The 23608-nt window shown below is 43.9% G+C and overlaps 1 protein-coding gene across 1 annotated transcript in view; it reads right to left on the bottom strand.

Moving 5' to 3' along the window:
- CSMD2 (CUB and Sushi multiple domains 2) overlaps positions 1-23608 on the bottom strand; it is a 609437-nt gene that overhangs the window by 225050 nt on the left and 360779 nt on the right. The window contains exons 16-21 of the mRNA XM_077150390.1: positions 15101-15239; positions 13773-13960; positions 12787-12975; positions 12473-12589; positions 3902-4117; positions 2277-2465 (exon numbers count right to left, since the gene is read on the bottom strand). Of these exons, the coding sequence (XP_077006505.1) occupies positions 2277-2465; positions 3902-4117; positions 12473-12589; positions 12787-12975; positions 13773-13960; positions 15101-15239 (1038 nt within the window). The remainder of the gene's footprint in view (positions 1-2276; positions 2466-3901; positions 4118-12472; positions 12590-12786; positions 12976-13772; positions 13961-15100; positions 15240-23608) is intronic.

Below are 23608 nucleotides of genomic sequence, written 5' to 3'. Positions count from 1 at the left end.
CTGTCATGCAGGAGACCCAGGCTCGATTCCTGGCCCATGCACTCTCCCACCCCACCCCCCAAAAAAGAAAAATGTCAACAAACGGTGCTGCAGTAACGGACTAGTCACATGGAAAAAGAAGGAAATGTGGCCCCCACCACAGAGCATACAAAAAAAAAATAGAATTACAAAAAAAGTGCTATCATAAATTGCAACAAATTCTCCTCACCAGTGTAAGGGTTGGTGGTACAGGGGTGTATGAGAATCCCACATTGTATGCATGATTGTCCTGTAAATCCATAGTTTCTCTAATAAAATTTTTTTAATTAAAAAAAAAGCACTGAAGTCCTACTGAGCCATACTACAATGTAGATGAACCTCCAAAACATGACGCTAATTAAAGGAAGCTGGACCCAAAGGACATATATTGTGATTCCATTTCTATGAAATATCCATCATAGATAAATCTATGGAGTCAGAATGCAGATTGGTGTTGGCAGGAGCTGGGGGAGGAGGAGATAGGGAGAAGCTGTTTAATGTATAAAGGGTTTTACTTCGGAGCATTGAAAATATTGGAAAGAAATAGAGGTGATGGGTGTACAACGTCGTGAGACACTAAACGCCACTTGAAAATGGTTACTTTTACTATGTGAGTTTCACCTCAATAAATTATTATTTTTAAGTGGAATTCCACATCGTTAGTGACTTGAGTTAGTTTTTCCTTTCTGAGATTGTAAAAGGTTATTGGCAAAATAAAGATAATTATCTGGTGCCTCCTGTTGTATGTAAACGATGTCATCTAAGCTTGGAATGAAGCCTGTGAGTCGGATATTGTTGTCTCTGTTTTATAAATGAGGAAGCTGAGGCTGAGAAGGAGTTGGGTGGTCTGCCCCAGATCCCGCAGCTAGTAAGTGGCGGAATGGAGACTCGATCTTGGGCCTCTGCGACTGCACAGTTTGGGCTCATCCCATCCTGTCAGGCTGGAGTCCGAGGACTCCACAGAGCTCTAGCAAGGCTCCAGGCTGAAAGCAAGGCTGATGCCATGGACCTCTGAGGCCCTGGCTCCTGTATTAGTCAGAGCAATGCTGCTTTTATCTGCTTTGTATGTTGGGGATTTGTGTACTATTTCACTTGGAGCCTGAATTCCGTGGCTGACAGTAAGCCTGGTAAATACACCATAATCCATTCTGGGCTTCCCCAGCCCTGCTTTGGGGGTGCTGAGCAAGCAGAGCCCATCCACCTTACAAATTAGGAACCGCCAGCAATTGTCCCCTTCCCTGGGATATCACCCTGCTATCCACACCCTCCAGGCCTGAAGCTTTGAGCAGATTTCAGCATGAAGAAAGCCTTGCTGAGGGTTGTGGCAATGAGGCAGGCAGGAACTCGGGTCAGTGGCCCTTGTTTCTAAACTCCATGAAGCCTCTTCCTTCGCTTCATTATCTGCAGTTTTCCTCTGAGGGGCTCCCCAAAAGCTGAGCAACCCCATGATTCAGAGCCTTGGCACCCTGTCCCCTCTTCTTCCAGGCACCCTAGTGGCTGGCTCCTTGAATTTGTCCAGGTCTCTGTCAACTCATTAAGAGGCCTCCCCTGACTACTCTTTAGAAAAGAGCACCCCCTTCTCCAGCACACTCTAAGCTGGATTAGCTTTTCTCTGCAGCCCTCAACACTAATTGACATGTTGCTTATCTATGTGTTTACAGCCTGTCTCCCCCTGCCAGAATGTGGGACCATGAGTGCAGAGACTTTGTTTCATTTATTTTTGTATCTCCAGCACCTAGGACAGCGCCTGATACGTAATGAGTGCTCTATAAATGAACCCATCTCTTGTTCCCCCCTCTTCTATGAAGGTGAGTGGAAGAAGTCTCCCTGAGGATTCTCAAAGGGAGTATTTACTGGTCCCTATCAGACTCATAAATGCACCCATCTACTCCACCAGACTGGGACTCTCCAAAGGCCGAGTTAAACCTCCTTCCCATAGGTCCACTCTGCCCATCCAGATTTCTCTGCAAGAGGCATCCTTCAGCCTATGTGTTTATGTCTATGGGAAGCCAAGAGAACTGAAGGCAACTTCATCTGAGCAGCTACGGTGGCCCCACTCTGCAAAGCAAGGCAGGTGATGCCACCACAGTTTTACAGACCAGGAGGCTGGAGCAGAAGGAGGTTAAGTAACCTGCCCAAGGCCCAGCTGCAGGTAAGGCTGGTGGTCAGTCCTCCAGCCCAGGCCTGTTTGACTCTGGATGCTCTCCTCCACGCCCCACCCCATTAGTGAAGCAAAATGAAAGCACGTGACCACCTACCAACACACCTTGGCAGAGGCGAACTCCACAGGCGCCGTCTGCCCCCCAGGCACGTGATGTGGGCGGTGCCCTCCAGCCGGTACCCGGGGAAGCAGGAGAAGGTCAGCGTGTCACCCACGCCAAACTGTAGGCCTTTGCGGATGCTGTAGGCTGGGACCTCGGGCTCCTCGCAGGGCTCCAGGTCATACTCTGGAAAGGCAGCAGAAGAGCTGAAGTGAGACATCTGGGGGAGATGGAGAAGGAAGAGGGGGGCACAAGGACCAAAGGGCCAGGGAGAAAAGAGCCAGAAATAAGGAGAGAGAAGTATGGAACATGCATGCACAGATTCACAAAAGGTATAGAGAAAAGAAGAGAGAAGCAGAAGCAGAGAGTCCCAGGAATAGGCCAAGTCATGCTTTGGGTGGTCTGAGCTCCCTGTTCCTGAGAGCTATGGGTTACAGCACTGCATTTTTGGATAAATCCTTCCCGGGGGAAGTGGTGAGGATTCTTATGACTTGAACGTCCCTCTCTGTCCCTTCATCTCCATTTTAACCCCAAGTCTTGGACTATCAGATTCTCTTGCTTCTTTCTCTCCAGCCATTGAACCAGATAAATTCAATCATCCTGGTACTAGAGGATCAGAGTATATGCCCCAGCCTAGAGCAGTTTACACTGGGAAAAAGAATGCAGAGGATTACTCAAAGCTGTGCCTCAGTAATGCTGGCTCTTGAGGTGGAAGAAGAGCACCCCAGGGTGGCATTTGTGGGCACCTCTAGTGAATGCACAGATGTGACCATCCTCTTGCCCCCGCTCCCCACAGGGCATCACTCTTCTAGGAGCCAGTCCACACAGGCTGTGTGGTGAGTGGAAGGAAGGTCTCTCTCAAATGGGATGAGGTACACTGGCTGGATAAGCTCCACCCCCCAAGCCAGCCCTGGCAGGTGGCTTTTGCTGTTGGAGGGCCATTGTGGACTAAGCTAGGCCAAGTGCCAGAAACCTCTTGCCCATCCTAGGAGGAATCCATCTGATATCTCTGCTCCTGGATGAGAAGGTGGGGGACGTTGGGGCTCAATAGGACCAGAGTGATTGGGGCACTCTGCATTGTAGAAGTGAAACATCTATCCCTGAATGCCAAATAAAAGGGCATTATTTTCAGGATTTCTAAACACAGAGGTTTGCTTACTGCAAAGTTAGCATTGATGAAAAAGACCCTGAATGAGACTATACCACCCCAAATACAGTAATCTCAATCCCCATTCTTAATTTTAAAAATATTGCTAGGGTTGTGAAATGGTAGAAATGGAATCAAGAGAAGAATTTGGAATTACTAGGGCAGGAAGAGACTTTTGTGAGGTCTTCTAGTTTAACCAGCTAGGTAGGTCATGTTCAAAGCTAGTCTTAAACACCTGTGGAGAAGAAGATTCTCCAACAAACCCTCTACCTCCTTCTAAGGCCATTGTAGGGAAGTTCTTCCTTGTGTCTAACCTAAATATCTCTTGCTGCAGCATTAAAGTCATTTTCCTGGAGATTGTAGAATGGATTAATACCCATCTGCTAGGAAGACCAGATGCTGGCAGCAAAAGGGGAGAAAAAATGATTCAGAAGTTTCTCTCACCCCCCTCCCCAGGGACCCTAACACTCTTTACCTGAGAAGGTGATGTTGAATCCTTCATAAGACATGGAGAAATCAGAAATAAAGCGGACCTGGGCGGTGAAGTTGCCGTAGAGCCCAGCGCTGATGGGAGCTGGCAGCCGCGAGCCAGTCAGCTGCTTAAGGGGCTGGGCGAAGCTGCCATTTTCGGTGATGAGGAGGTAGTCATGGCCACTCTCCAAATGGAAGGTGTGGAAAGTAAAGAACACACCTGCCAAGAGACCAGAAGGGTCAGTTGGTGATGGTGGGAAGGCTGGAACTGCCCAGCTGCAAGACAAGATCTGCGTAAACATTTCCAATTTGCAAATGGCTATCGATGTGTGTCATTATAAGCATGCAATGATAAACACACACGCAGGCAAACACGAATGAATGAACTGAGTACATCATTGTCCACAGATCTAGTCCAGGAAAAGGCACCGCTTTATAACTGTCAAAATTTGAAAGAGAGATTATAGCTAGGTCTATAAGAATGCTTCATAGCCATCCATTAATTCATTCAACAAATATTTGTATATTTGTTGAGCACTTACCATGCACCCTGGGCTAGGTGTAAGGGAATATACAAAGCATTAAACAAATAACTACAATATAGAGTGACATATGCTATCACAAAGCAGATCAGAGTGTCACAGCAGGCAAATAGAAAGCAGATTGCTGAAAGAAGAGGGTGGTGCAGAATCGCTTCACTGAGGAGTGAGCATTTGATTCAGATCTTAGACGAAGTGCAGGAATTAACCAGGTAAGAAGGGAAAGGATGTTTCCAGGCAGAGGACCAGCATGCATAAAAAAAAAAGAGGTGCTCTCAGTTCCAGGACTTGGGTTGTGCACCATGAGGCTGGAACACGCAGCCAGGAAATAACTGGAGCTGAGACTGGAAAAGAGGGCTGTGCCAAGCAAGATGATTTCTGGAGGCAAAGAGAAGCCATTCTATCAGGAGTGGATCAGATTTCAGTTTTAAAAAGGTGTTGCTGACTGCAAGAAGGTTTAGGTGGTGGGAGAAGAGGGAAAGAAATCAACTAGAAAGATTCCTGCCATGCTCTGGGGGAGAGACGAAGGGGCTGGGCAGAGGGGGTGGAGAGAAGGAATCTGACATGAGACTTCAGGTAAGTGGAGGAATCGATAGGTGGCCAATGCAAAGGAGAAGGGAGAGGACACCTGAGTGTCAGGATGGTGATGTCTCATGTTGCCTGGGGCAGGACAGACAGGAGGAAGAGGAACAGGTTATAGAGGAGTAAAGGATGTGACTTTGAACACCCAAGATTTTCAGCATCCAAAAGAGCTACCTGGAGGACAACTAGAAATAAAGACTTGGAGTTCTGGATTCAGGTTGGGCTATAGAGCTGGATCTGTGAGTCGTCAGCGTACAGATGATATGTGAAGTACAATCATGGAGAAAACGGCCCAAGGAGAGCAGGCAGAGTGAGGGTCTAAGAGGGCCATGATGGAAGCCTGGGAAAGCACCATTAAATGAGAGCCAGGGAGAAGGAGGAGCAGGGTGGAGTTTGGCGAGGAACAATCAGAGGGGGTGGAAAGAAGGAGAAGAGAGCCCCAACATGGAGGGAGAGGTCAGTAAAAATAACAACCCTCATTAACATTATTAGCATAATAGTTGTGTCTCAGTGTCCCTAGCGTTTTAGCTGCTCCAGTAGCTGGCCCCTAACAGCTGCAAGGGAAGACAGGAAAATTCATTTATTCCCAGCAACAGCCCTATCATATGGGTATGATGATTATCATCTCCATTTTACACTTGAGGAAACTGAGGCACAAAGAGACGAAGTTACTCGCCCAAGGTCACCTAGCTAGCAGGTGGTGGAGCTGGCATCTGAATTGAATCAAGGTGTCTGCAGATGCTGCTTGACACTGCCTCCCAACACTGCAGAAAGAGTGCAGGTGGTAAGAGGCCAGGTGGTGAAAGCGAATCGGGGGTGAGAAAGGTAATGGGGAGGCAGCATCTTAACACCCAAAGCACCTCCTGAGCTCGTGCAGATTGCAGCTGTATTTGGGTGAGCATGTGTGTAAACGCCTGCCCACAAGTGAGTGTGTCTATGGGATATGTGTTGTGGATGGTGCAGGGGTAGGTGTGTGGGTAGACTAGGAGTGCTGGGCGCACTTGCTGCACAAACTGTGGTCCCTGGAATGAGAGCCAGTTTGAAAGTCAGCATCTCGGCCTCTACCACAGACCTACTGAATCAAAACCCACATGTTAATATCCCTAAGTGATTTGTAGGCACATAAAGTTCAAGAAATCCTTTCTAGATAATTACTGATATTTTTTTTTGATAAACGGTGGTTGGATTGAAGCCCTTAATGCAAAAGCATTTGGAGGCCTGGATCCGAGCCCTTAATGCAAAAGCATTTTAGATGTTTTCATGTTCTCACCTCCCTGTCGAGATGAGCGTCACTCCTGGAGCATTTGGGCTTTTAGGGGTTGGTGGTGGGGGGGACCGAATGGGGGACCAGGGATGTGGCAGATAAATGCTACAACTAATTTGTATCCATTTATTTATTTGTTCAAAAGAAGAAGAAGAAGAAGAAAAAAAAACAGGTCCTAAGCACCCACCCTGTGCCAGCCTCGTGCGGAGGCCTGAGAAAGATCTCCCAGTTTAGCAGAGGAGATAGACGCATGGGCAGTGAGAATCCAGAATGGGAGTCCAAAGGAAGAGTGGGTGACAGTGCTTCGAGGACTGGAGAGGCTTCGCAGGGGGTGGGGTGGGGTCGCAATCCTTGAAAGGAGGTGTGCGAGCACACTTGGGGAGACTCACAGATAGGTGTGGATGCACGTATGCATGTATCATACACTTCCGATGCAGAATCAGGGGTGCAAATCAGAAAGCTGTTCTCAAGGAACTGTTTAAAAAACTGAAAAAAGGATCAGACTTCGACTAGAGATATGAATGAAGCTGATCTGGATAGGACTAAGGTAGGTGATATCATCCATATTTAAAAATTTCAACTTCCGTGGGAGACCAAAGGGTGAGATGTTTATTTGGTGTAAAATTTATATTTTGGGGAGCACATTACCTAATTTAACTTGTATGGTAAGTTTAGTTGAACACCATAAGTACATGGAATCTTGACTAGGGCATGAGATTTTGTTAGTTTGTCCGAGTTAGTGTGATACCCTGATATATGCCAGAGTAATTTGGACAGTGAATAAAGAAGTATTTGCAAAGTCCCCTTAGGGGAATGGGGAGAAAGGAGGAAATATTCAATTTCCCCATTTGGAGAATTCCTGTTATTCTCGTAAGCAGTGGGGACAACCATATCAATAGGATGAGCCCATGATTTTCAGGTTTGTCCCTAGGAAACTTATTCCTGCAAAGGAGAGGCTGAGCCTACTTATAATTATGCCTAAGAGTCACCTCCAGAGAACTTCTTTTGTTGCTCAGATGTGGCCTCTCTCTCTAAGCCAATTCAGGAGGTGAACTCATTGACCTCCCCACTACATGGGACATGGTTCCCAGGGGTGTAATCTCCCTGGCAACATAGGACAGAACTCCCAGGATGACATGGACCTGGCATTATGGGATTGAGAAAGTTGTCTTAACCAAAAAGGGGAAGAGAGAAATAGAGTTTCAGTGGCTGAGAGATTTCAAACAGAGTTGAGAGACTATCCTGGAGATTATTCTTATGCATTATACAGATATTCCTTTTTAGTTTATGGTGAATTGAAGTGGCTGGAGGGAAGTCCCTGAAACTGTTGAGCCGTGTTCCAGTAGCTTTGAGTCTCAAAGATGACTGTATAACAATACAGCTTTTACAATGTGACTGCGATTGTGAAAACCTGGTGTCTGATGATCCTTTTATCCAGGGTATGGACAGATGAATAAAGAATACACATAATAAATAAGTAAACAATAGGAAAGAGAAGGGGTAAAAAATTGTGTAGATTGAAATACTAGTGGTCAACGAGAGGGAGGGGCAAGGGGTATGGTATGTATGAGTTTTTTTCTTTTTATTTTTTTTTCTGGAGTGATGCAAGTGTTCTAAAAAATGATCATGGTGATGAATACACAGCTATGTGATGATATTGTGAGCCATTGATTGTACACCATGTATGGACTGTATGTGTGTGAAGATTTGTCAATAAAAATATTTTAAAATAAACAAACAACAAGAAAACTGTTCTCAGCCCAGAGACCTTGAGAAAACCCTTGCTGGAGCATATTGTCCTTTCCTGCCTAGCTGCGTCATTGGTTGGGTGGAGAGCAGGGCAAGCATAGTCACAGGTGGAAACAAGGCTGATTAAACACAGCTCTATTCACTCTATTCTTCTAGCACGCAAGTGGAGCCCCTCTAAAGGAGTCAACATTTGGCTTGGATTCTAAGGGGGAGTAAATAACTGAGATGAAATCCCTGGTTTTTCCAGCTCTGCGGGTTGCTTGGGGCTCTTTTGGCCACTGTGGGAGATGAAGATATTGTCACAGAAATTCAAATTTGAGTCCAGATTTGGTGTAACAGATGCACGCCCAAACTGATGCTTCGCTGGAGTGAACCATGCTGAACCTCAGGAATGAAATCACCACTGCACTGCAGAAGAAAGAGCAGCATAAGACAGACCTGGACCAAAAGTCCATCTCTGCCTCTTGGATAAAAATGCTCACCCCACCACATCCCAGTTTCCTCAACTATAATTCGTAGACGATAGTACTTCTCGTGCAGGTGAAATTGAATCCTTGCAGTGAAGAATAAATGAGTCAGTGCATGCATGCAAAGCACACAGCACAGTGCCTGGTGCAGAGTAACTGTTCTTTTTGCTCAGTTTATCCCATTCACAGACAGCCCTGCGGGTTCAGAGATGTCAGTCCCGACATCTCAGCAAGGTGACATTCTCCAGACCCCTGAATTGGCTGTTTTTTTTGGGTGGGGGTATGGTGAGTTGAAAGATTCTGAATTTTACAAAATTTTGAGTTCCCCTAGCTGTGCTCCTGCCTGTTATAGAGCAACCAAATAAGCAGAGGCCAGGGAGTACCCTCAGGAGGAGCGTCTGGGCCCCCTTTAATTCAACACTCATCACCAAACATTTCTGGAACTCCTATGTGCCAGGTGCAGAGCCAGCAGCTGGGGAAAATGCAGGACACAAGACGTGCATGGTCCTGCTGCCTCTTAACAGTGTGTAGCCTGCCAGAGAGCCAGAAGCAGTTGCAGTGCTGTGGGAGACTGCCTGGACTGGGAAGGTACAGGATGCTGTGGGAGTACATGAGAAGCCAAACTCAGACCCAGCACTGGGAAGGGAAGACTCCTTTGAGGAAGTGACTTCGGAAAGAAGAGGAGCTGGCGATGGTGAAGATGGCACAGGGAGAGGAAACTTCCAGGGAGGAAAACTCATTCAAATGTGCAAAGCTTCAGAGGAGAAACTCTGGGAAGTTCTAGGAACTGAAAGAAGTGCAGTTAGCTAGAATTTAGTATTTAGAGGGCTCAGAATTAGGTTGGGAAAGGTGAGCAAGAACTCTAGGGATGTGCAAGCCATTTTGCAATCAGGAGCTTCATGCTAAGGGTTATGTGAAGCCTTTAAATGGTTCTCAGGAAGGAATGACCTGGTCATACTTCGGTGCCCTTTTTCATCTTGTTTCCTCTGTTGGAAACATTCTTCATCCTGTTCATCTTCCAAGATTTAGCTCATGTCTCACCTCCAAAACACCTGTCTCACCCTAGGCTGGGCTCCAGGTGTTCCTCCACATCTATCTGCTCTGTCACCACTGGCCATGGTGCTGAGAGATCTGTCTAGGCAGTCTGTCTGCCTCGCCAGACCACAAACTTCCTAAGGCCAGGCAAGTGTGGGGTGTCTTGTTCAGCTGTATTTTCCAGCACCCAGCACCTATTGGCACTACTTTGTGCAAGTATAAAATAAGCATTTGTTGCATATTGGTTGAATTGCATTGACTTCTTGGCAAAGATACACCTGAAAACAACTAGAGAAACACATGCCCCTATATTCCCAGATGCCCAGACACAGAGAAAATCCTGAGCTGTTCCTCTGGAGATTAGGAAAGCCGCCTTTCTTTCCCTCTCAAAGCCATGGAGTAGCTCCTGGCTCTTTCTCTGGCCTCCTCTGACCCAGCTTGGTGAAAATAGCTTTTCAGCTAAGGGAAGATGCTGCTGCTTTCCTCCCCTCCCCAGGCTCTTCCCTGACCGCCTGGAGAGTCCTGCCTTGTCTCAAGAAGCACCAGGACATCCCAGTCCCCACTAGGACAGGCCAATTAACGGCAAAGTAAAAGAACTCAAGCACATGTGGTAAGAATATAAATGTCCTACTTATTTTATTTTATTTTTTACAAATTTTCATTTTTATGCAAATAGTATGTTTATCTTATTTTACATGTAATATATGTTTATTGTTCAAAATTAGGAAAGAGCCAACAGATTGAAATAAGAGACAATTAGTATTCACATCTTGGGGTGATATGTTTTCAGACTGCTTTCTACGCACATATCCTTGTTTTTTATAAACTGAGTGTGTTCTTTTGCAAACTGGGGAAAATGTATGGCAACCATTTCTGTGGGTTTTTAAACATTCTTTCACATTATGCTTTATAGTAATTGCATATTATTTCATTGCATGGCTGGGCCATAAATGTACATAACATTTCCCTATTGATGGGTACTTGAATAGTTACTAATTTTTCAGTATAATACACAATAGTTTAGGGAACATCCTTGTAGCTAACTCAGGATGTACAGTTTTATTTACTTTATACAACATCAGCAGTGAATAAGAGTGCCCTTCTCCACACTCTTTCCCATATTGCTATGTTCTTCTTTGCTGATTTGAAAAGGAAAATGGTATTTTGCTACTGGTTGAATTTACATTTCTTTAATTATCAGTGGGGTTGATGCTTTTTTAATTTGTATTTCCTCTATTTTGAAATGTGAGTTTACAGTTTTGCTCATTTTTTTTTAACATGGGCAGGCACCGGGTAATGAACCTGGGTCTCCAGCATGGCAGGTGAGAACTCTGCCATGAGCCACTGTGGCCCGCCCAGCTTTGCCCATTTTGAAGACCAGTGGATCAGACATATTTTTCTTAAAGATTTTTGAGAGCCTTTTAGGCATCAGGTTGGTAATCCTTTATTGATTATATGTGTTGCAAATATTTTTGACTTTGACTTTGAATTTTTTAAGGTATTTTGATGAAAATCTATTCAACTCTTTATTTCATCAAATAAATTTTTATTTAATCAAATTTAACAGTCTTTGCCTGTATGGATTCTCCTTTCGGTGTTACTCTTTAAGAAATGTCCCACCCCAAGCCAGTGATTCATGTTCTTCTAGTATTGAAATGTATGTGGTTTAATGCCTGAGGTATAGATTTGGCTGTTTTTCCTTTTTTCTAAATCGTTAAGCCCACTGTTCTGAAACCATTTATTAAATAATCCATCTTCTCTTCAACAGACTAGAAATAACACTGTAATCATATACTAAAATCTGTCTCTCTCACACACATACACCCATGCACATAAACTATTTCTAAGCTTTATTCTCCTCCTCAAATTTGCATGTCCACTCCTGTAAACATGGAGGATAAATAATTTTCATAATTATTTTAGCTCATAATAACATTTTAATACCTGGAACTGTTGCTCTTCCTTTAAAATTCTGTTCTTGGATTTTCTACACGTTAATTCTTTTAATCAGAGGTTCTTAATGAAAGCCATGCAACAGAATGACTAGTGACGTGTTCTGAAAACATAGATGCCTGGTGCCACCTACATCCCCTTCTAATAAAGAAAAGCAAAACCTCTAGGGTAGGGTCTGGGTAGTAGTGTCCTTGCTAAACTGCAGAGGGGTTGAGACTCTAGATGAACTTCAGAATAAGCTTCTGAGGGCAGAGACCGTAATTGACTGGTTTCTGTCTATCCCCAGCCTGGGTGTCTGCACACAGGTGGCATTCAATCAATATTTGTTGAGTGAAGGCGCATACTAATTAATGCTTATTTGTAACCAACACCCTTGTTCTGACCTTGGACTCCCAAACAGTCATTTATCTTCGGGAAACTAGGGAAACTGTGCAGCTCGGTGAGGAATATGAAAACGTGTCATCGAGGAACAAGTGAGTTATGTGAGAAGTGGGTCACCCTGTTTGGTATCTGAAGTGTGGGCATGAAGAAAAGGGAAAAAATGAATCGTCTGTTCCTCCAAGGCACTAAGCAAGGAAGGAAACTTCACGGGCCCTTAATAAACTATTAGGAGGGGTCAGAACCATCACAAAAATGACAGTAGGTGCCCACTTGTTGAATGGGCTTGTGGCTCTCCCACCATGGGTTTTAGACAAAGGGCATGCTTGCCAGGTTGGGGAAAGTGATTGATTTAGAGAAGATTTCTGCCTGGAGTAGGACTTCAGAGTCAGCAAACTCCATGATCTCTTTGAGTATGGAGATTCTGGGCTCTCAAAAATATCTATTGAATGAATTCTATGATTCAAAGAGATAGGAAGTTTCTGGGAGTTTTCTTATTAGTGAAAAAAGCTTAGACTGAGACCAGAGGTCACTATATAGGTAGATTCCCATTACTTGGGCCCTGACCATGCCACATCCCCAAACCAGCTCTGGGCCTAAACACTCACCTTTGCCATGTGACGTTTCGATAATCCAGGTGCAGTTCAAGTTGTTGGGGTAGAAGTCAGGGAACCCTGGTGATAAGATGGTCCCACTGGAGCCTTGAACGAAGCCACCACAGAGAGCTACAGAGGGAGCGAGAGGCAGTGAAAGCCTAGGGTGGTCCAGGGGTGGTCTAGGGGTGCTCTCCCCCCACGGCCCCCTAGGGACTCCTTCCCCCAATGCAAACAGAGTGAGTGAGTCGGCACCTCTTCCGGCTCCCAGATTTTTCATAGCAGGGAAGGAATCTGTTACTTCCATGCCTCCTTGGGACGGCCCTCACCTTCACAGCTGGGCAGGGCCCGGCTCCACTGGAAGTTGGGCTCACACTCCAGGGGCTCCCCGTCACTTAACGTGTAGCCTGAGTCACAGCTGAAGGTCACCAGAGCACCCACGTAGAAGTCGTTCCCATGACGCTGCCCGTTCACAGGGATCCCTGGGTCCAGACAGTGATCCGACTGTAGTGTTATAGCTGGAAGAGAGAGCTGAGCGTGGGCACAGAGGGACCCGGCTGTCTCAGAAAGGAGAGGGAGGAGAGGGCCCTGATGTCTAAAAGGTTGGAGCTGCCAATTACCCACTCATCAATCATAGCTGCTGATTTTTGCTGATAGTGTATTTAACCCATTGGCTTGATTGCTCTGTCAGAGAACCCATTGGCTTGGTTGTTCATTCATTCATTCATTCATTCACTCACTCAATAAGCCTCAGTTGAGTGTCCACTATGGCCTAGGCACTCTAGGGATGCAAACATGAGTAAAAATGACTGTGTCCTTATGACACTCTCAACTACAACTTTCTATCTGGTCTGCAAAGAACTAAAGAGTCATCCTTAAATCAAGGCACTGAGGGTGAAGGCAGAAGATGATGAGACCGAGTGGGGAGATGCCACCTCACTTCAACTTCTTTTGTTTGTTTATTTGCTTGTTTTTCAGCATGGGCAGGCACGGGGAATGGAATCTGGATCTCTGGCATGGCAGGCGAGGACTCCGCCTGCTGAGCCACCGTGGCCTGCCCCAACTTTTTTTCATTTCAGCTCTTTTCCGGAGTGCCCGGGCACACAGCTGTAAGCACAGAGAAGAGGCCTGGGGCAGGGCCACGCAGTTTCCTTGGTTTTCAAAGGTTGAGAGCTCCTCTAAGCTCCCATGAGCCCTGAGGAATTCTACAGAGAGCGGTTTATGGGAGCCCAAGCTAAGGAAGAGACCCTGGGGAGGGGCTGAGACGGGGCCTAAGGCAGACCCTGCCATCCCCTCCCGCGCCCCCCAGACGCACTCTCATAGCGGAGCTGGAAGCCAATGTCCGAGTGACTCTTGTCGGTGGAGAAGAGGAGGTAGAGGTAGTTGCTGGTGCTGATGAGGAACTGGGGCACCTGGGTCCCATGGTACACCCCGATCAGGGGCGCTGAGTAGGTCCGTCCATCCCGCACTTCTAGAGTGTCGTAGTTGACCTCGGTTTTAAATCTGCAGAAGACCAAAATGAAGACTTCTTATTTGCAGATGACAGAAGGCCCTACCTGACCCACGGCTTCAGAAGAACAGACAGATGTGGGTATGCTGGGATTTTTTTTTTTTTTTTTTTTGCATGGGCAGGCACTGGGTAATGAACTTGGGTCTCTGGCATGACAGGTGAGAGCTCTGCCACTGAGCCACCGTGGCCTGCCCGCTGGGATATTTGTATACAATCTGCACACATTCCTGAGCAATGAGGAAGGTCCTGCACTCCTGGATTTAACCCCATTTCCTGTGCAGACTGTTCTCAACCCTCTCCATGGCCTGGGCCATTACCTATCTCAAGACTCCCAGACAAAAGGACCAGCCTTATGGTGGGCGAGAATGCTCTGGGCAGGGGGATCAGCAAATTCTGTGGCCCCAGGGCCGAATATGATCTGTAGCCTATTTTTGTAAGGCCTGTGAGGCAAGAATAGATTTTACATTTTGAAGGGTTATTTAAAAAAAATAAATATATATACGTATATATATATGTATATATATATATATATATTAAAAGTAAAGAAGAACAGGCAACAGAGACCTGTGATGGGGCAGGAACCTTAAAACATTTACTCTCTGACCCTTTACAGAAAATGTTTGCTGATTGATACTTAAGGCTATACATGCTTTGTCCAGAAAAAGTCTGTGGTCACAGTTAGTCAACTATTTTCTCCACCAAAGGGGCATAACCAGGGTGGGAACTAGAAGTGCAGCACACGACACAATTCGGGAGTGGCCAGAGAGGCCACTTTCCATCCCTGAAAATTTGGGGGTTATTCTCCTTAGATGCTAACATCATACTTCCAACATCCGATTACATCTAACTGTTCGCTCTTCCTCCTCGGCTCTAACGTCCCAAGTGACACCCCGGTTTTCTCCTCGCCCCTAGACAGCACAAACCTCACTGCTGAGATGGAACCAGACCCAACAGCATAGCCGACGAGGGCTGTCCCCAGCCAGGGCCGTCTGCTCCAGTGCTCTCTGACCCTGCTGACCCTTCAGCCCTTCTGCTGGCCCCACCGCCCACTCCCAGCACCCCCACACCACTCCTTAGGAATCCCCCCTCCCTCCCCCCCTCCCTCCCCCCCTCCCTCCCTCCTCTCCGAGCACCTGTCAAAGGTGATTTTGATGGGGTAGCCCGGCTGGGCTTCCACCACCCAAGCACAGCTCAAGGCATCCTTGTAGAAACCAGGCCAGCCCGGAGAGAGGATGGTGCCGCTGGGAGAAGTCAGATGGCCACCGCAGGGAGCTGGGGGGCACAGAAGGGAGAGAAGCAGCTTGCTTGAGGGGACAAATAGATGAACAAACAAAAAATCCTCTCTATAAATTGTGACAGCCAACAAGTGTTGTTTTTGTTTCTATGGAAAGTTACATAGACTATAAACTGTGAGTTTTGTCTATGGGGACCCATATGGATAGATCCTATTAAATCATTTGGAGTTTTATTAAAGGCCAGAGGGGAGAAATGAAAAGAATCCTTTAAACAAAGTTCTTTGTCATTCCAGGAGAGCCGAAGTGCAGCTAATATTTGGGTCCCACTGTTTTTTGGTTTGTTCTTCCTTCAATGGTAAGGCCTGAGGCGAAGCCATACACCCAGCCCAGCTTCTCCCATCCAGGCACCCAGGGCTCCAGCCACTGGGCAGTAATCAGAATCACAATGCTCAGCACACAGTAGTGACCTTCCCCGCTCCACTGAAAACTCCATGAGGACAGGGCCATGTGTTTTGCTTTGCACGCTTTGTATTCCCAGCATTTAGCATAGTGCTTGGCATACACTTGTCCCTTAGTAATTATCAGATAGATGAGTCAATGAATGAGTGAAAGGATGAATGAATGCAGTCCATGACAAGAGACTGGGTGGTCTAGCCATGCATACCTCATGGCAGGCTCTAATTCTGCAAAGCCTGTTATCTCATTCCTGACTCTCAATTTGCCCATTTCCCCCTGTACTTAGCTCCTCCATTCTTATGGCCTCTTTCCTTCTCTCCTGCTTCTTCCTGCAACCAGATCCTTGGCCCTTGGGGTGGTCATTAGCATAGTCCCAGGGCTCCTCCTTCAGGATACAGGATCGGATTTCATTGTCTCAAGTTTTCTGAGGTTATGCAAGGCCACGCCTGTTGGTTTTGGCCAATAAATGAGAGCAAAAGTGATACGTGTCACATCCACACAGAAATTTCAAGAGCCAATGCATGATTTCACAGCTTCCTTTTCCTGCCTTGTTGAGTGTGGAAGCAGTTGTCCAAATGGAAGTACCATCAGCTGGGTCTTTGAACGACACTGAGAAGCAGCGCTCCCTGGTGGCCATGTTAAACACCATGTAGTTCCAGTAGATTGCATGAGACGTAATCTTCTGTTCTTTTAATCTACTGACATTTCGAGGAAGTTTGGTATTATAGTCTATCCTACGCCACCCTGACTTATACATATTCCCAAGATTGATAATGAGGACGATGATAATTCCCAGCACCAGTGCTGTGGTCTCTACCTCACAACTACTGCTACTGAGAGCTCATTCCATGCGAGACACTAAGCTTTACTCTCCACAAAATGCAACTTCCCTGCAAGGCTGGTATCATTATTATTTTCCATTTTATAGCTAAGAAAGCTGAGTCTTAAGGAGGATATGTAAATACTTAGGATTACACAGAAAGTAAGTGGATTCAGATCTAAGCGAAATCACACAAACCCAGCTAAGGAGCATTCCCTACTAAGAAGCTACCAGATATCAAATAATGTCCCAACCAAGAAGCAGGGAGGAGATAAAACACTCCACAGCATTTCTATCTCTGCAAAGTTTTATAAATTTCCCCAGATAATCAATTGCATACAGTATAGCCAAATGGCACAGTTCTTTTTCTCATTTCTCAGTTCCTTTTCTCATTTCTATAAATTTTCTGGAAATACCTGGAAAAGTCATTAAGCATTCTTAATAGAAAGTTATATTGGGGGGCTTAATTAATTAAGCTGATAAAAATAAGAACAATAATAGTGATAACAGTAGTTAGCTCATACTGATGGCTTGCTATGTTAATTGCTTATCTCATACGCTATCTCATTTAAACACACACAACATTTATGTGGTTACTTATCCCCATTTTACAGAGAGGATCCAAGGCCGAATACATTAAGAGGTTAGATCAAGGACACAGATACCATAAAGCTTCACCTCTGTCTCCAAATTCCCCTGATGCACATAAGAGGACTACCATCACTGCTGACAACAATGAGCATTGCATTGAGAATTTATGAAGTGTCAGGCCTTAAATGGATTATCTTTGGGATATTAAAAGGCAGATACTATTATTATTCTTATTTTATAGGCAGTGATTATTACCCCATTTTCGGTAAACTGAGGATTGGAGAGACTAAGTAATTATATATGTCCTGGCCTGAAGGGGCTTTTCCAGTTGAGAAACCAAAGAAAATACCAGGCATGGACTGAAATATGAACCTTTATTATAGGGGCTTACTTAGAGAGTGCAGATACAGAGCTCAGTATGAAAGCGTTCTGCATTGATTGGTGGAGGTGGGGGTAGAGGGGTGCAGAGGGCCGCAGGGTTTTATAGTAAGCATAGACAAAGAAGGCACAGAGCCAAGAGAATGCATGTACATTTGATAAAGTTAACTCTTTCTTAATGCTTGTCTCTCTGGGCTCAAGTTCTCAGGGGTTTAACTTTGGGGAAAGATAAGGAAGGCACAGAGCTGAGAGAGTACGTGTAGGAGTGTGCATAATTGCTGACAAAGTTGGAAGAGTTGGGGGATATTGAAAAATGCAAAAACATTTATATCAGACATTGAGAGAGCATATTGCACACGGACAAATTTTCAAAACCCACCCATTTACCTTACAGAGACCACTAATGCTTTCCTTCATTTCTCCACTGGACATGCAAGACCTTACATGGGGGAAGGGGTATGCCTACAGCTGTGTCCATGGGTTCCCCTGCAGGCACCAAGACTCAGCAGTAACTAGGGACTCTTAAGTGGCTCCAGTTCAGCACAGGCCCAGTGTCTCTGGTTGTTGAGCTGTGATCTCCTCATTTCTCACTTTCCAGGAAGCCCATAGAGTCACTACCTGCCTGCCTAGGCTTTTCTCCACGAGGACAGGGGCATCAGCAAAGCCTCATCTTGAATCTCCAGGGAGGTGAATGCTATTCCTTCCCACTGTGGTCACTATTTTGCTTTCTTTCTCTGCTCTATTGCTTTCTTATCTTGGCTAGTTAATCTCTGTCCATGCTCTGGTGATGGCCGAATGGCCTCATTGTTCAGTCTCCACTCTCTCTATAGCTCATCAGGTTGGCAATCCCCTGGCAGGGATTGGGGTGGGGGATGATCCTAAAGGCAATGGCTCTTTAACATGTGAAAAGATGTCAACCTAACTCTTAAAAAGGGTAATACATATGAAAGCTACACTGAGATACTATTTCTCATCTATCACAAAGGTAAAAATCAAAGTTTGGTGACACTTGAGGCCATGGAAAACCAGGCATTCTAGTACATTGCTGGTGGAAACACACAACTCCTATGGAGGGGAATTTGGCAATATCCAGCAAAATTCATATGCATTTACTCTTTGACCTAGCAATTCTACTTCTAGGACTCTATCTCAAAGATACACTGGCAAAAGTATGAAATACATACACACACACACACACACACACACACACACACACACAAGGTGATACAAGGCAGCACTATGGATCCAACAGGAGTATTTATATATCTATGAACAAGAATGAGGACTATCCTTTATAATGTAAAAAAGCAGTCTCTAGAATATATTGTTAAGTGATAAAAAGCAACTTATAAAGAATAGTAGGTATAGTATGATTCCATTTATCTAAGACTGGGGCAGAGGACACATATTTACTCATATTAAAAATCAATGATAATGAAAATGTTCTAAAATTTATCATGGCGGTATAGGCACAGCTATGTGAGGATACTGTGAGCAACTGATTGTGTACTTTGGATGGTTTGTATGGTGTGTGAATATAGCTCAATAAAATTGCATTAAAAAATAATGAATGGGTAAACCAAAACCTGAAAATGCTACCTATGGAAAGAGGGAGGGAAGAGGGAAAAGAGGATAGGAAGAGCTCCTAGACTTCTCAGAATATATCTTCTTTTATAATTTTAACTTTGGAACTACGTAAATATTTTACATATTTAAAAAGAGATGAAATTTGATAAGCAATTTATCAAAAACAAAAGCAAAATGCAATAAATAACACTATACTGTATCAGGTAATGGCATAGTCACAGGTAAACGAGAAGAGACTTTAAATGTGGTGATTTGATAGCGCATCCCTAGCAGGACATAAGGACTAAAAGAACTATAAAAAGCAAAGCAGAACAAAATCTGAAACAATTTTTAGGAATCATATTGTGGCTGGTCGTACTGGTATTTCTATTCTGAGACTCTTGGGTATACATTACGGGAGAAAGCAAATGAGAAATGGTATTGGGGGCTGGGATTTTCAACAAGAAAGGAGATATAGATAAGAGAATAAAGAAACTAAATTTTTTTTAAAAAAGGTGACCCTAAATTCGAAATGAACCCATGAGGCAGTTTATCTTTAAAAAAGTATTTCCTAGCTTTGTTACTTGAAAAGGTTTAGAAACAAAGACCAACTCAGTAGCAACAAGCATTCCCACTGCCCAGACACTAAATATCATTTTTCACCTAAAATGGATTTGGAATCCTTGGAGAAATAGCTGATTCTAGGTCAGGGGCAGAAAATGTACAAGATGAGGTTGGACATTTTGTCAAACTAGAAACAAAGGAAGCTCTCAAGACTACTCGGTACAGGAGCCAATTTCAAAGGGCTCCTGCTGGCCAATGGGACATTTTGAGTGCCAATTAGAATATTACTATAATTAATTGAAATACATAAAATATGTTTAAATCCATTGGGCAGTGACGATATTTAAAAATGTTCTGCAGTTTGGAATAGGCTAGGGAATCAACCCAATAATTTGAGAACTGATAAAATAAGGGAGAATGAATATTTCTCGTGACTTTGCTCTATGAACTATATCTTAGGATAACCAAATAGTTGACGAGGGCAAGTTTTCTGAATAGAAGTATTCCAGCTTATACATGAAGAAGAAATGATAGAAGATTACCATTTTGCAGTTCTTGGGCTATGACCAACAGTGGCTCCCATTGTCCCCTAAACACAGACGGCTAGATATAACGTGCCTCTGCTAGGGACTTGGAGCTCTACCTACAAAATATTCTTGCAAAAAAATGAAACCTGAATCTGATTAAGTCTTTGGATCTTTTTTGCTAGCAATTAAAGGGAATATAAGAGAGAGGGGATCATGTTAAAACAACCTCCCAGGGATGCAATCAGCAAAACTGAGAATGCAGGAGACTAGTCGGGACAAAGGACCCAGCTGGCTGCTTCAACAAGAAAACAATTGCATAGGGTGAGGATAGAAACCTATAGGTTAAAAAAGACTTAAGAGATATATCAAACAATTAAGACTTATAAAACCAACTAGGAGTCAGATAAAAAAATGCTATAAGAGAAACTATTAGATAAACATGGCTTGCATTAAGTAATTACTTTTAATTTTTGAAGGTAATGGAATTGTAGTTATGTTTTAAAGAGCTCTTTTATCTGTTAGTGATACATACTAAAATGTTTATGGATGAAATACAATGCCTGAGATTTGCTTCAAAATAATCCCAGAGCGGGGTGCTGGGAGCGAATGGGTAGAGGGGAAGTTTCATGTCTACCCATTTGTAGGCTGCACATTTATCACCATTGAAGCTGGATGGTGGGTTCTTGGGGGTTCATTATATTAGTCTCACTGATTTTGTATCAGGTGGAAATTTTCCATTAAAAAATATTAGGAGGTAAAAACAAAAAGGAAAGAAAGAAAAAGAGAGGAGGTTCTTGCCTTGAATAGGAAGAGGAGCTCAGCAATAAGGCCAAAGAGGGACTCTGTGCCTAACCCAGTGCCTGGCACATAGTAGCTGCTCAATAAATATCTTATTGAAGACATGAAATACTGACTGAAAGCTCAGGGTACTGGACTTCCAATGAGGGCCTTGCATCCCCTGGGAAGAATCACCCACCTCTTCTGGCCTCTGATGCTAAAGCTATACAAGACAAGGAGGAATTGGGAATAGGATAGAATAAAGCAGAGTTAATATGCATTGAGACCCTACAATATACCAGACTTTACATGCACTTTTTTTTTTGTTGTTGTTAATCTTCACAATAACTCATAGGATGGGTATGAGTGTTACCCTCATTTCACAGTTGAGGAAACAGGTACTGAGAGGTTAGGTGACTGGTCCAGGAACACAAAGCGATGAAGTGGCAGAGCCAGGGGCAGTCTGGGTCCAGAGCTTGTGTTTCTAACCTCTAGGGGTAGGCGTGGGAGTACCTGCACTGATTACTGCCCCTACATGGGATGGTAGGCTACCTTCAAAAATTTTTTTAAAATAATTAATTTATTTTAAATTATGGTAAAATATACATACCAGGAAAATAATTTTAACCACTATAAGCAGACAATTCTTTGACATTAAGTATACTGGCAATACTGTGTGACTTTCACCACTCTCTATTTCCATCATTCCAAACCAAAACGTTTACTCATTTGGCAATAATTCCTCATTCCTCCACTCCCCTGACCCTTGGTAACCGTTATTCTATTTCTGCCTCTATGAATTTGCTTATTCTAAGTATTTCAGATAAGAGAAATCATACAATATCTGTCCTTTTGTGTCTGGCTAATTTCACTCAGCACAATGTCTTCAAGGCTCATCCACACCGTAGCATGTACCAGCACTTCACTTCTTCTTACAGCTGAAGAGGACTCCAGTGTATGAATACATCATATTTTGTTTTTCTGCTCCTCCGTTGATGGGCATTTGGGCTGCTTCCACCTTTTGACTATCATGAATAATGTTCCAGTGAACACTGGTGTACAAATATCTGTCCATGGACCTGCTTTCAGTCCTTGGGTTATATACCTACGAGTAGAATTGCTAGGTCACATGGCATTTCTATGGGAACTGCCAAACTGGTTTCCACAGCGGCTACACCATTTTATATTCCTACCGACAATGTACATGGCTTCCTATCTCTCCATATCCTTGCCAACACCGTTTTTTTTTTTTAAATGATAGTCATACTAGTGGGTGCGAAGTGGCATCCTATTTATCTAAATTTATATTTCTTTAATGGCTGCTGATGGTGAGCATCTTTTCATATACTTAGTGGCTATTTGAATACCTTTGCTGGAGAAATATCTATTAAAATCCTCGGCCCATTTAAAAAATTAGGTTGTTTTCTGTTGTCAACTTGTATGTTGAGTTACAGGAGTTCTTTGTATTTGGATATTAAACCCTTATCAGATTCATGGTTTCCAAAATTTACTCCTATTCTGTAGGTTGACTTTTCACTTTCTTGACAATGTCCTTTAAAAATCAAAAAATTAAAATACATGCCTACTGTAGAAAATTTATCTCCTTTTTAAACTATATTTCTTATAAGCAGCATGTTTTTAAAATATACTTTGAGCGTCTTTCCCTCTAATTAATAGGGAGTTTAATCACCTTTATCGTCATAACAGATATGTTTGTCTTATTGCTGTCATTTTGTCTTATGCTGTCAGTGCCTGATGCTTCCATGAGGTGTCTTGTCTTCTTCGTGTTTTGCAACAGGCAATATGTTTTCTTTGTTTCAATTTTCTATTGAGGTGTGGAAAGCAGGCAATCCACTTTTCATTCTATTTGAGGACACTTTGAAGTCTTTCATAAACATGTTTGAAACTATTTTCTTTCTAGTGCTGTAATTCAAGAAAAACTCAGAAACAGAGTAGCTAAGAGCTTGGGTTTGAATCCTGGCTCCATCATGTACAAGCTGGGCAGACCTCGGTCCAGGGACTTAACCTCTCTGTGTCCCAGTAGCAATAGGAACCATTCCTATTTCCAGGGCTGTTGCAAGGTTGAAATGAGATCGTTATGAAACAATTACCATGGTGGGGTACAATCATTTAGTTCTTCTTTAAAAGAGAAAAGGAAGAGATGAATGTGTGGGAGAGAAAACCAAGCATTCCTGTGTAGCTGCCTTCACTACCTGGAAAACTTTCCCCAGAAATTTCTGATTTTAATCATATGGACTCCCTATGTCCTCTGTACATACTGCAGTCCCCAGATCAAATCTGGCCTGTTTGCTTATGGATGCATCTAAGGCTGCTTTCACATTAAAATGGCGTGCTTGAGTAGAGAATTATAGCCTGCAAAGCCAAAAATACTTCCTCTCTGTTTAGGAAAGAGTTTGCTGACCCCTGCTTTAGATCTCTCAGATCATCAACCTTCCTTCTAAATTTGGAAGAAGCCATTTTCCCTTTTGTCCCATTATAGCCTCTCACAAGCTAAGTGGCTCTTAGCATATATTAAAAGATTTTTTAAAAGACCATTAACTTCCGCATTTAATTGTCCACAAGGTGGGGACACTTAATCAAAAACAAAACTAGAAAAAAAAAAATGGAAAAGACAAAGATGCTGATTACAAAGTAAGGTTCTCCTAAGGTTAGGACACATGGAGGGAAAGGGGCCAGAGGGAGACAGATCCTGCAGGGTTTTCTTGA

This window comes from Tamandua tetradactyla, chromosome 2, assembly GCF_023851605.1.
Source record: "Tamandua tetradactyla isolate mTamTet1 chromosome 2, mTamTet1.pri, whole genome shotgun sequence".
NCBI classification, from domain to species: domain Eukaryota; kingdom Metazoa; phylum Chordata; class Mammalia; order Pilosa; family Myrmecophagidae; genus Tamandua; species Tamandua tetradactyla.
This window is presented reverse-complemented; position numbering and strand designations above follow the sequence as displayed.